The 12,171-nt window shown below is 43.2% G+C and overlaps 1 protein-coding gene across 3 annotated transcripts in view; it reads left to right on the forward strand.

Moving 5' to 3' along the window:
- The first annotated feature begins 1,314 nt into the window (after nt 1–1,314).
- The window catches only part of Kcnt2 (potassium sodium-activated channel subfamily T member 2), a 263,151-nt gene continuing 252,294 nt past the window's right edge, over nt 1,315–12,171 (forward strand). For all 3 annotated transcript variants that reach the window (XM_070041895.1, XM_070041898.1, XM_070041896.1), the window contains exon 1: nt 1,315–1,410. In XM_070041895.1, coding sequence (XP_069897996.1) covers nt 1,316–1,410 — 95 coding nt within the window. In that variant the 5' untranslated portion in view covers nt 1,315. The remainder of the gene's footprint in view (nt 1,411–12,171) is intronic.

Below are 12,171 nucleotides of genomic sequence, written 5' to 3' on the forward strand. Positions count from 1 at the left end.
TCCCGTCCTTCATAAGCTCACCCTGCCTCTCCTCAAAGTAGTAGTCTTTCTAATTGTTTGCTGTTCCTTCCCTGGGGCTCAAGGGGATGCCCTGGGCCTCGCCCGCATCTCGGAAGGGGGCATCTCATGTGCAGGCGGGCGTCTGTGTGCGTGGCTGGCTGGAGGCTGCTGTCCTGGGCAGCGTGCGCGTGCTGCAGGCCCACAGAGGCTGCTCATTCCGCGTGCAGCCGGCCCTGCGCGCTCAGGCCCGGGAGTCGGGGCTTAGCGCTCCTGGATCCGTCCATCCCTCTGTCTGTCTGTCTGTCTGTCCGTTCCCAGGAGCCGTTGGTTCCTGAAGATAGGACGAGGAGTGCGCACAGACCACTGCATGGCAAAAGCAGGGCTCCATGAGCAACCTCTGATTCTGAAAAGCCAGCTCCGGGGCTCCGGGGCTCCAGGAGCGGGGCTGCACCAGCTACTTCCTACAGGAAGCCCCGGGGTGGCCCCTCGGGGGACACTCTCCCCCTGCTCCCCTCCCCAGATCAGGGAAACACCTTTTTTTTTTTTTCTTGGAGAACATGAGAAAGCAAACAAATCCCTGGTGCTGAGCGCGGGGATTCCCCGTGCAAGGAACCCCCCCATCTTTCTCCCGCCCACCTTAGCTGAGCCGAGTCCAAGGCCTCCAGAGCACCCCGCACCCCTCATCCAAGGGGGAGGGTGTGGAGCCCCCCCTGGAGTCCGCTAACGGGGTGGCCTCCATTGGCTGTGGGGGGCACCCCCGTGCCGCCGTCACCGGGCCTTGCTGAAGTGGGGGCGCCCATTGGCTGGGGCCTTCAGCTTTGGGGGTGGGGAGAGGGGGACGCGTGGGGGGGAGGCAAATCGGGGGGTCCCCGGGTTCTTCGGGGGGGGTCGCGGCCCTCGGCACCCCGCGGCGTGCGCCCCTTCACCGCCGCCTCCTGCTGGGCACTGCGCGTCCTTTCCCCCTCCTCCCCTTTCCCACCACCAAGTAACTTTTGCCCCCCCCGCCCCCCGCAGTGCCCGGGACCAGAGGCGGCGCCAGCCGGGGGCGGCTCCCTGGCAGTGGGGTTCCCTGGCACGGCCAGACTTTGGTGGTTTTTTTTTTTTTTTTGCTCCTGGGTTTGCTGGTGCGTCGTCTCCATCGCACCCTAAAAAAATCAAAAAGCCAGAGCCAGCCCCCTCCCCTCCCCCTCCTCCTCCAGCTCAGCTCGGGCTGGGAGCCCGCCCCCCTCGTCCTCCCCACCCCTCCCGCGGGGTCCCCCTCCCCCCGCGCGCCCCAGCCGCCGGCGCGCCGCGGCTCCCCCTGGTTGGGGAGAGGATGGTGGATCTGGAGAGCGAGGTGCCCCCGCTGCCCCCCAGGTACCGCTTCCGCGATCTGCTGCTGGGAGACCAAGGATGGCAGAACGACGACAGGTGAGGGGGCGTGGGGGGGAGAGGGGTCAGGGGGAGGGGGGTCTGCGCGCACCGCGGAGGCCGGGGCGCGGGGCGGGGGCCGGGGGGGGGTCCGGGAAACTCGCTTCCTTCCTTCCCACTTTCTTGTCATCGCCGTGCCCGGGGGGTCGGGGGGCGCTGGGGGGGGGTGGCATGTGCGCGGGGCGCGGGGCGCGGGGCGCTGGCGGCCGGGGCTGGGCACGCTGCGGACGGCCGGGAATCGGCTCCCCGCGGCTCCACGCGGCTCCTTAGGTGTGGCTCGTCCGCAGCCAAGTTCCCCGACCCCGCGCGCGTGGCAAACTTCACCGTCCCTGCGGCGGCTCCCACGCCCCGCGCCGAGCACGGGGTCGCCAACCAGGGCGCCCAGGGCGCTGGGAGATGGGGGGGATGGGGTGGGGTGGGGGGAGTGAGGTGCTTGGCTGGATTTAAATATGTAACAGGTAGTTCCAGAAACTGACCGCTCTGGTGGTGGAGAACGCGCCCTGGGAGCCGGTATGGGGGCTTCATTTATGGATCACTCAGGGTGTTGCTGAGCAGGATTACAGTCCCTCCCTCACCACATCTATCTATCTATCTATCTATCTATCTATCTATCTATCTATCTATCTATCTATCTATCTATCTATCTATCTATCTATCTATCTATCTATCTATCTATCTATCTCCTTCCAACGCCGGTCGTGAACATCTCCAAATGAAAACTTAAGTTTTAAAAGTGGAATCCCTGGGATGAGCCATGATCCTGGCAGCCCCCTGTTTGCAGCCACGCACCATGGCGTGGTGTTGCTTGGATGGAGGAAATTCCCTGGTTGCTGCCCTCATTTTGTGAGAAAGCCAAGTGTGTCGCGTGGCCTCGAGTGTCCATGCTGTCTGTCCCCCGGCCCGGCATCCCGTGGGTCAGTCACAGTGCCCAGAAGAGGCTCTCCATTAGCCTGGAAGCCCGCTCCAGGAAGTTCAGCGTGGCATTCCCCACCGGATCCGTTATGGGCTGGGTCTGAAGTCCCCTACCCCCCCCCCCCCCCCCGGTGTCTGTGTTCAGCCGCGGGCATTGCACCTCTCTTCTCCCCCAAACCAGAGCTCCGAGGCCAGCGCAGCCCCCACGGGACACGCGTTAGGGACTTCTTCCCCACCAGGAGATGGATGTGTGGTAAAGGATGCTATCTGCAACTAAGGCTTTTCATTTTGGGCACACACACACACACCCGAGTGTGTAGCTTAAATATACAATAGCTGAGGTCTTAGCAGCATGGAACGGCTTCAGATTAACTGACGATGCTGGAGAGCAATCTTTAGACACTTTTGCCATGTCAATCAGCACTTAGATACATGGATTCCATCCTCCCGCCCCGCCCCTAAACCGTTGATGGGCGCTGCTCAAGGCTTAGAGACTGAATCTCTCTGTTCATTTCAGGGATCGTGAGCTTTGTTCTCAGCAATAGTTTCAGGACGCTGGTTGTAGGAAGGGTAACTTGGTGAGATACACAGGAGACATGCTTTGGACAGGGCAGTGGTAATGTTTGCTTTATTTGTCACATCACATTAAGATGCTAGCTGTTCATTTGCTGCCCTCCTTGTTCTAAGGCTGCTGGAGAAATGGTTCAGGAATTAAGAATGTCGGTTAGTTACACATGGCCTACATGAGTCATGGCAGTAGTAAAAAGTTTTGCACTGTCATTTACATTTTCTGTTGTGGTGAAAAGCGTAGTCTACTTCCTATCTTTTTTTTAAATTTAATTTAATTTTATTTGTGTCTACTTCCTATCTTTTAACTTGAAAATCAAGCCACATTTTCCACGCAACTAAAGTTCATAATCTTAACGCAAATACCCCATCGTTTTAAATGATGGTTTGTGGTTTATGAAAGTTAGTATCTAGTTTGGGTAAGGTGTGTGTGTGTGTGTGTGTGTGTGTGTGTGTGAGAGAGAGAGAGAGAGAGAGAGAGAGAGAGAGAGAGAGAGAGAGAGAGAGAGAGAGAGAGAGAGAGAGAGAGAGAGAGAGTTTTAGCAGAGGATCTAGCTTTCAGTCTTTAACTGTCTCACTAATGAGAGGCCTTGGGCAAGTCATTCAACCATTAGAAGTCTCCGGGTCTGTTTCTATTATCAAGGCTTCATGAATATCCACTTCATATACCTGTGACAAGCAGATAGGGGCACTCAGGACACGGCAGCAAGGGACACTAAGCTAATCCAGTGCTTTATCAGTGCTGGGTGCTGTTTCAGGAATGCTCACATAGACCTTGAGGGAAAGGGAATTCTTTCAGGGACGGAGAGACAGAACTTTGGAGAGCACACACAGTCATCTTGGGTATTATTTCTCATGAGGGCAGAGATAACTCAAATCTTGTTGAGTCCAGTTTCTCAAGAAATGTTTAATCTTCCCTCCCCGCCCCCCAACTTAACCCATTTGATGTTCTGATAATTGAATAGTACCTGGAGTAAGGTATGTTCTTTTGAAATGTAGCTTCTTCTCTGCTTCTAATTTGCAGTTTGCAAATTCTGTTTTTATCCCCCTCTCCCCCAAGTAAAAACTACCTCTAGTTGTAAATCAGGTCACAGATTCCTCTGTTGGGTTGAGTTGAATAGGAAACACTCTTCTATATCCTAAAGTTCACCGCCCATGGTGTCCACCAGCAGATGTACTAAGTGCCATGTTGCTGTTCTCAGGCTGTGTACTACAGGGGAATAACTTCTTCCTGGACTATCCCTGACCTCCCTTTCCCCACCCCCTCCCCCCCACTAGGTCTGCATGGTGCAGGTGCCCCACCCAAAGAGTCATGGAGCCAACAGAGAGATGTTTGGTAAGCATCTTGGTTCCTTGGCTGGGGTAATTTAAAGCATGTTCTGCATACTTCGTGTCCTAGGAGATGAAGGCCCGTCACTCCCAGCTCTAGCTGGCTCTGCTGCTTCTAATACCCCTCTGCTTTTCTGAGATTTTTCACAAACAAGTCCAGAAAAAGTGCTTAAGCTCCAATCCTATCTCAAAGTAGAATTCAGAGGAAACAGAATCAACATGGCCGTCTGCAGTGTTCAGAGCTAAACCCTAGAAATAAATGTTGGGGAGACAATTTCTACCCCTCTTCCCTTTAAGAGGCATTGTCCTTTTTTCTTTTTTCTTTTTGCGGGTCCTGGGGCTTGAACTCAGGGCTGGGGTTCCGTCCCTGAGCCTCTCTGTGCTCAAGGCTAGCACTCTACCACTTGAGCCACAGCACCACTTCCAGCTTTTTCTATGTTTGTGGTATTGAGAAATCAAACCCAGGGCTTCAAGCATGCTAGGCAAGCACTCTACCACTGAGCCACATTCCCAGCCTGCATTATACTTGGTAACCAACGTGTTGAATTGAAACCCTTCAGTTCAATTGCTTAAAGCTACTAAACATTCTCTATGTGTATATATACGTATATATATATATGTATATATATATGTACATATATATATTTAAGCTACATCTTGTAGGGCATGGTTGATGAGTATGAGAAAAATCAGTGAGGCACGTGACAGATATGTGAAGGGATGTAAAGAGAAAATAAAGATGAGCCCACTGACATAAAGGAAAAGTATATTCCACACCATAGATTCTCTACAAAATAATATAGGTAGATAGGTCCCCTAATTTATATTGTGCTATCTCTCAGTAGGTAGCATTCCCCCTCCCCACATAATGTATGTGTTGTGTATCTAACAGATGTGCGGAGTATGTGTAATATGTATAGAATCCATATCGTTACGCGATCACAACCAAATCCTTACATAATTCCCTTCCTTCACCTTCACTCTTCCATCCTTTCCAGAGCAGAACACTGGGAGCAGAGACTCAGTGTGGCAGAGAACACAGCACATAGTTAATGCTGGTGCTGCGAGGCTAGGAAAGAAATCTGGGAATTGCTCAGGAAGAATTCTTCTTATGCTTTTGGGATGTCTGTTTTGTGTAGGGCGTGCATGTACTTCTCTGGCATCCCAACACCTATGTTAACCATCTTGTGAATGTATTTAATGATCATTACCCATTCAGCTAACATTGGAAGACTTGCTTTGCCATCGGGTCTCATTAAGTTTGGTTACAGAAAAGCACGTAGAAGAATCGGAAACAACACTTCTTGGTGTGCAGGTGTTTCTTGTTATAATAGCAGGTGAATTTCTCCCAGAATACTGTTTATGTTATCATAAGGTCGTCATGGAATTTCTTTGGTAGGCTTCTATTTTTAGATAACCAGAGCATGCTTTATCATTTGTAGATAGTGTATTCAACGCAGACTTGAAAATATAATAGCTGAAGTCGCCATATTAGAGATGGCTTAAGATAGCAAAATATTCTGAACATAAAATGTAATAGTTTGTGTCTTATCATTATTCTTTAATTTACATTCACAAGTAGATGCTGAAACTAAGAGGCTTCAGAAGAAGCCATTCTCTGATAAGAGAGTGACTGAATCTGTAGTGTTATAAACCATGATATTCTGTTTTAATATTTCTATGATTTAGAAAACAATAAAGATTTAGAGCACCTCCTAAAACAGAAGACTGGTAGGTCTCATGTTTGAATTTTTTTCAGACACTTAATATGAGCCTTTATTCTCTTTCATCATGAGTTAGTCATTTTAAAAGTATGGAACACAATGATCTTGATGTGGATACATTGGTGTAATTTCAATTATTGTTAATGGCATTTTTTAGTTACAGTCATAAAGCACTAGGACATTAATTTAATTAAGATGGTTCTCTTTTTTAAAAGCCAGGTCAGTTGTTTTAACTATAATAACTTTAAGTGTACTTTTCATGTCTTAAGGGTAGTACTTAAAAGTAATATTAGCAAATTTCCTGTGACTGAAACCATAAAAGAATTTTAACAGAGTACAAGTCAATGAACAGTTAAAAGGTCTTGATAAAATCAGGAAAAGATTTCAGTAGTATGTCTCGTATCCTTTTAGAGCATGTGAAATTTTTGGTATTAAATTGCAGTTTGTATTTATCATACACCCTCCTCCCATACATATATCTATATCTATATCCTTTATTTATTCTTCTTTTATGGTATTGGGGTTTTGAACTCAGGGCCTTGTATTCATTCAGAAGATATTCTACTACTTGAGCCTTATACTATAAAATATATTACTGTCTGTAATAAAATTAAATTATAGGAAGTGGCTTTGTATTTTCATATGAGACCTTGTTTTTATAATCTTCAGTTTTGGCTCCTGTAATAGATTCTATATTACTTGGAACAGTACTCATTTATTATAAAGTATTTAAGTTTATAAATTTGGGCCAGTAACTACACTTTAAATATTTCGAGTGCTATTAAAATGAATGAAATGTTATTTTTAACTTCTAGTTCTAGAGAGGGACAAGCCAACTACACACATTAAAATTATTTAACAATTATTGCTAGAGATTCAAGAAATTCTTATGATTTTTTAAAGCTTGGTCAATAGTATAAAGAGAAATATTTAGAAATAAGATGATAAAATCCCAGAAACTGCAAGTACTAATGTAAACATTCACTTTAAGCTGGGCACTGGAGTCTCATGGCTATAATCCTAGCTACTCAGGAAGCTGAGATCTGAGAATTGTGGTTACAAGTCAGCCTAGATAGGTAAGTCTGTGAGGCTCTTATCTTCAATTGACCAACAAAAAAAGTGGGAGTGGAACTGTGGTTGAAGTGATAGAGCTCTGGCCTTGAACAAAAAAGCTCAGTGACAGCAACCAGGCCAGGAGTTCAAGCCCCAGTACTCACACGAAAACAAACAAAGAAAAAATCCTATCTGAATTTAAACATATACAGTGTATTCCAAAGAATACAGAGAAATTACATTAGTAATTAACTACTATTTTTCACTAGTGACCAAGAATTCTGACATTTTTTTAAAAGGAAACAGTTTTTTTCTCCTTTGAATATGTACCTTTGATTAACATTGAAATGTGGCTTGTCAGACCACTTAGAGTTTATTTTAAAAGTCTGAGTCCTCTAAATAACTATCGTAGCCTCTTTTTATGGATGTGACTATGTATTACCCATACCTTTCTGTAAGTCCTAAGCTTTTAACTTTGTAAAGTAAATCCATATGCAATAAAGTTAGAGGAGTTAGAAGGTAGTAATCTCTCTCTCTCTCTCTCTCTTTTTTTTTTTTTTTGGGTCAGTCGTGGGGCTTGAACTCTGGGCCCCGGCATTATCTTCTGCTTAAGGCAACCACTCTACCACTTGAGCCACTTCTGGTTTTCTGGTGGTTTATTGGAGATAAGAGTCTCACTGACTTTCCTGCCCAGGCTGGCTTTGAACTGCGATCCTCAGATCTCAGCCTCCTGAGTAGCTAGGATTACAGGCGCGAGCCACCAGTGCCCGACAGTAATCTCTTTTTGTACATAAAATTTGTAACACTTTACAGAGAAGTCAATTTCTACCAAACAATTTCCTGCTGGCTCAACTCAGTCTTGTCAAAATATACTTTCAGATGAGTGACCAGGAAACTGATTTCACCTAATTATTTACTTATTTATTATTTAATTATTTATTTATTGTACTTTACCTTTCCTGTTAGTAATTTAAGTTTTGCAAAAATTGACTTAAAAGAAAATATGCAAAATTTTGAGGATGGAGGCTGAATACTCATAGCTTCAGTCTTCAATATTGAAAGAAAATAAAAAAGTAAATAATATATGTAGTAACATATACCAGTAGCGAGCTCATTTTTTTTCTTTTGATGATGTTAAAAGTGAATACACTGTTTTTATTTTTGGCTGATACTTTTAATGTTCTTGGTTATCAAATGTTTTCAGGATTTGTAAATCATTTTGTCATGTGTGGTTCATCTGTTTTATATTAGTACATTTATATATTACCAGTGTAATCTTACTTATGTACCATGTTTGTTTACATTATCTTTAGGAAACCTTACTTGTTTTCTATTTACAGTGAAACTGGGTCAGTGCTTTTAATAAATAGTTGAAATTAAGTTAATATTTTCTAGGCAATATTTAATATCTCCTATCAAGTTCTTTGTTGCAAGTTAATACTTTCTCTGAGTTTTAGATAAAGAATTTTCTCTGCAAATATAACCAAAACCAAAGATAATGATCAAGGAGGACAATTTCTTTCAAATATTTGATTGGACATGAGATAATTTTATGGGTCATGAAAATTGCCAATTTTTTCCTCAATGATCTTGATCATCAGACATTAATACTCTTACAATTTAAGTAAAAGTATGTTTGTAAACATTCTGAGCCAGTGTATAGAACAAATTGTGTGCAAACAACAAGTTATTGTACTCTGCTCAACTTCCTTTTAAAAGTAAGATGGATGTCAGCCATCTTATCAAATAAAGAGGAGTTTCAGACAAGGTGTTTAGGAACTAAAATGTAATATAAGGCAATTGAGGAAAACCTTAAAGGATATTGAGACAGGCTGATTTTTTTAAAAACAGGCTTCTGCCAATATACAAAGTAAAAAATGGTGCAATTGATACAAAAGTGGAAGAATACCACAGTATGAGTAGGTTACGATGATTAGCAAAATAGTGAAGCCAATGCTATTTTGGTTAATTAAGGGTTTCCTGGAGAAAGTTCTGGTAGAGTTGGAGAGACCTGGACCTTTCTCTTTCCAAACTTATCTCATTCCACTTAGTAATATCCTGAAGAAATCCTTACTTGGACTGGATTATTCTATTGTAAACATCAAAAAAAAATCAAGAAGTACACTGTACTCTAGGGATAAAATTATAAACAAAATAGGTCTAGTTCTGACCATCATAGAATTTATGGTTGTAGAAAGAGCCAATATTTAAAAAGAATGAATTTACTTATTTATTGGTTTGTTTGTGTTGATCCTGGGACTTGAGCTTGGGGCCTGGACACTGTCCATTAGCTTTTTTTTTTGCTCAAGGCAAAGTTGTAAGCAAATGAACACACTGTATATTAACAAGCAAACTGTGCCAAGATGTGTATTTGACACACACTAAACACTGAATATATCAATTATTTAATGTGGTCAATATTAAATATTTAAACCTAATATATTTTAGTGAGTAATGATCATCATACTTAATTCTAATTTGCATACTAATCAGCAAGTTTGCCCCCCATATATAATCATGAGTTTTGCTTTAGTCAGCCAAACTGCATTATTAGTTTTTAACACTGCAACTTTTCTAAAGCTTCATGTTAAAGTCCTGTGGTTTTCTCGGTTCAGCACTTGTGTGTGTGTGTTGATGAACAAGACCTGAAGTTCACCTGCATGCCACCTCCCATCTCTCCAATCTAACATCTTGCTGGGGTGCATTTGGCTTCATAATTTGTCCTTACCCCTGAGTATCAGGTGACTGAGTATTTGAATGTGCCACTCTCCTATTGCGATGATGTCCAATTCGAAGAAGCGGCATGGGAACTAAGAGGCCACGATAGGAAGAGAACCTTCACATGGCTAGATCCTTTCACGGCAGTTATGTAACAGACAGCTGCAGGAGTGCAGGTGAGAAATCTCTGCCCCACACTCCCTAACACTTGGCTACCACCCAGACAGGCAGACTCACAGATCCAGTCTGAGCTGTATGATAAAATCAAGGGATATAAGAACCACCACACAAACTTGGAAAAATAAACTGTTGACATACACTGAATGAGAAACTGCACTCGTGGCGTTAAATTCATGTGTCCTTTCAGATTGGGAAATGGACACGACTTGAGGGGAGCAGGTAAAGAGCTGGGGAGAGTCTGGAAAGGCCTCATTGCCTGAAAGAAATACGGGGAGAAATGTGTAGGATGTGGCTGAAGGGCATGTCCAAGAGACCAGGGACAGCAAGAGTTCTTGCCATTCTTTTGAACTGAATTTTGAATTGATGATGGGTTTTTCTTCATCTTTTTAATTTATTATTATTATTACTATTATTGTTATCATGATCATTTTTACAAATAGAAGCATCAAAGGAACAGAAATAGAAGCCTGGCTGTGAAACATGGCTGATCTATGAGGGACTGGCCACAGCCCTCCTGTCCCTCTTGACCCTTTTTCCAAATCACCTTCTCAAAGGTTCCATGTTATTGCAATTATGCCAATGTCCTAATTAAGGAGAATAATTTCCTTCTGTGAATGTAGTTTTTGAACTTGGCGTTGTATGACTTCCAATTTTCACAGTATGTAGATATACGTAAGAAGTGGACTTTGCATCAAGAGCCAAAAGAAAAAAAATCATAGTGAATCTAAGAAATAAGGGTAGACTTGTTCTTGGCTTGCTTTCCCTGGACTTACACAGCCTCATTATGACACATTGTTATTACAAGAGCACACTTAACCCATCTTGTAAATCTCTCTGTGAGTAGGCATAAAGGCAGATTAACACATTTCAACCCCATTTAACTCCCCGTGGGAAAACTAGTAGATTGTTCCTGTATTGCAAGAATATAAAAATCCAGTGGTTATTAACACCAGGTGCCCAGATGTGTGGTTTGATAATGGCCAGCCTGCTGTCTCCGTGCTGTCCCAATCTGAAATACCACTCAATCCCCTAGGAAGGAGAGTGTGCTGTCAGCCAGCTGCACCAGTCACTCTGTGGAGTGACTGGAATGGCACCAGCCCTTACCACAGCCCTGTGGCGATTACATTGGCAAATTACAGATGCAACTTTTCAGGGCTCTCTTCCCACATCCCCACAAGCAAGCTCATGGGCTAGTTTACCTATGGTTATCAAAGACACGGAACACATATGGAAAGGGTTGGTAATATTGAATTTAGTATTTCTTGTATGATAGTGTTTGCTGACAACCATTGCTCAAGCATGTCAGGTGTGTTATTAATCCTTAGATCAGCTTGGAGCAATTCTGTTATCTTTTCCCATTGTGTAGATAATCTCCCAAGGTACAGAAATGTATAACCTGTTCTAAGACACATCATCCATAAGATGGAGAATCAGAATTTAATTATGCTTCCCACTGTGTTTATAACATCTACAAATACGATTTTATTCTATTTAGGTAACATGAAAGACAAAAAGGAAAATAAATGTTAATGCTTTCAACACACACACACAAATCACATAACGTTTGCAGCTCATAGGCCAATATTTCACTGTCTAGCTAAATGGTATTATGGAGTTTTTGAAATTTGTAATAGTTTTTAGAGCATTAAAAATTTCAGGTATTCAGATCATTGTTCATTTGACAGTTGAAGAAGTAGACTGAAATTGGATATTAGAAAACAACTAAAGTAAGAAACACATATGTATATGTATATATATATATATATATATGTATGTGTGCATGTGTTTATTTGTAATATGGTAGAAGTAATTGGTATCTGAAAGGTAAAGATTATAACATAGCAGAATGTTCCTGGGACAAAAAGATGACAAACAGAATAAATTCTGAGCATATGTAAATCAAAGAAGTTTCACACAAGATCTTATGATTAACCTACTACAATTCTCAATGTATTTGTTTTGCAAGTTTTAGCTAGGTTGTCTCTTTACTACTTTAATCTAGTAAAAGTTGTTTTTGATGGTTGGTTATTTTAGCCAGTGCTTCTCAGTAGGAATTGAGGGGTTCCTATTTATATTCTATTCCCTAAAGTATTGTACCTGAGTGGAATTCATGATTCTCATCCAGTGTGCCAGTGGTAACGAGCCTTTTCCTGCAGAGATGTTATGAGGTCTCACCATGGTACCATGCAATTGCTTGATCTAGAGATTCATCCTGTGGCCCATCTATTAGCATGCTCACTTATTCCAAAGAAGATTTACAATTGTTCACAGACAGGGA

Source organism: Dipodomys merriami, unplaced genomic scaffold (assembly GCF_024711535.1).
Source record: "Dipodomys merriami isolate MVZ:Mamm:240054 unplaced genomic scaffold, mDipMer1.0.p SCAF_31, whole genome shotgun sequence".
In the NCBI taxonomy this organism is placed as follows: Eukaryota; Metazoa; Chordata; class Mammalia; order Rodentia; family Heteromyidae; genus Dipodomys; species Dipodomys merriami.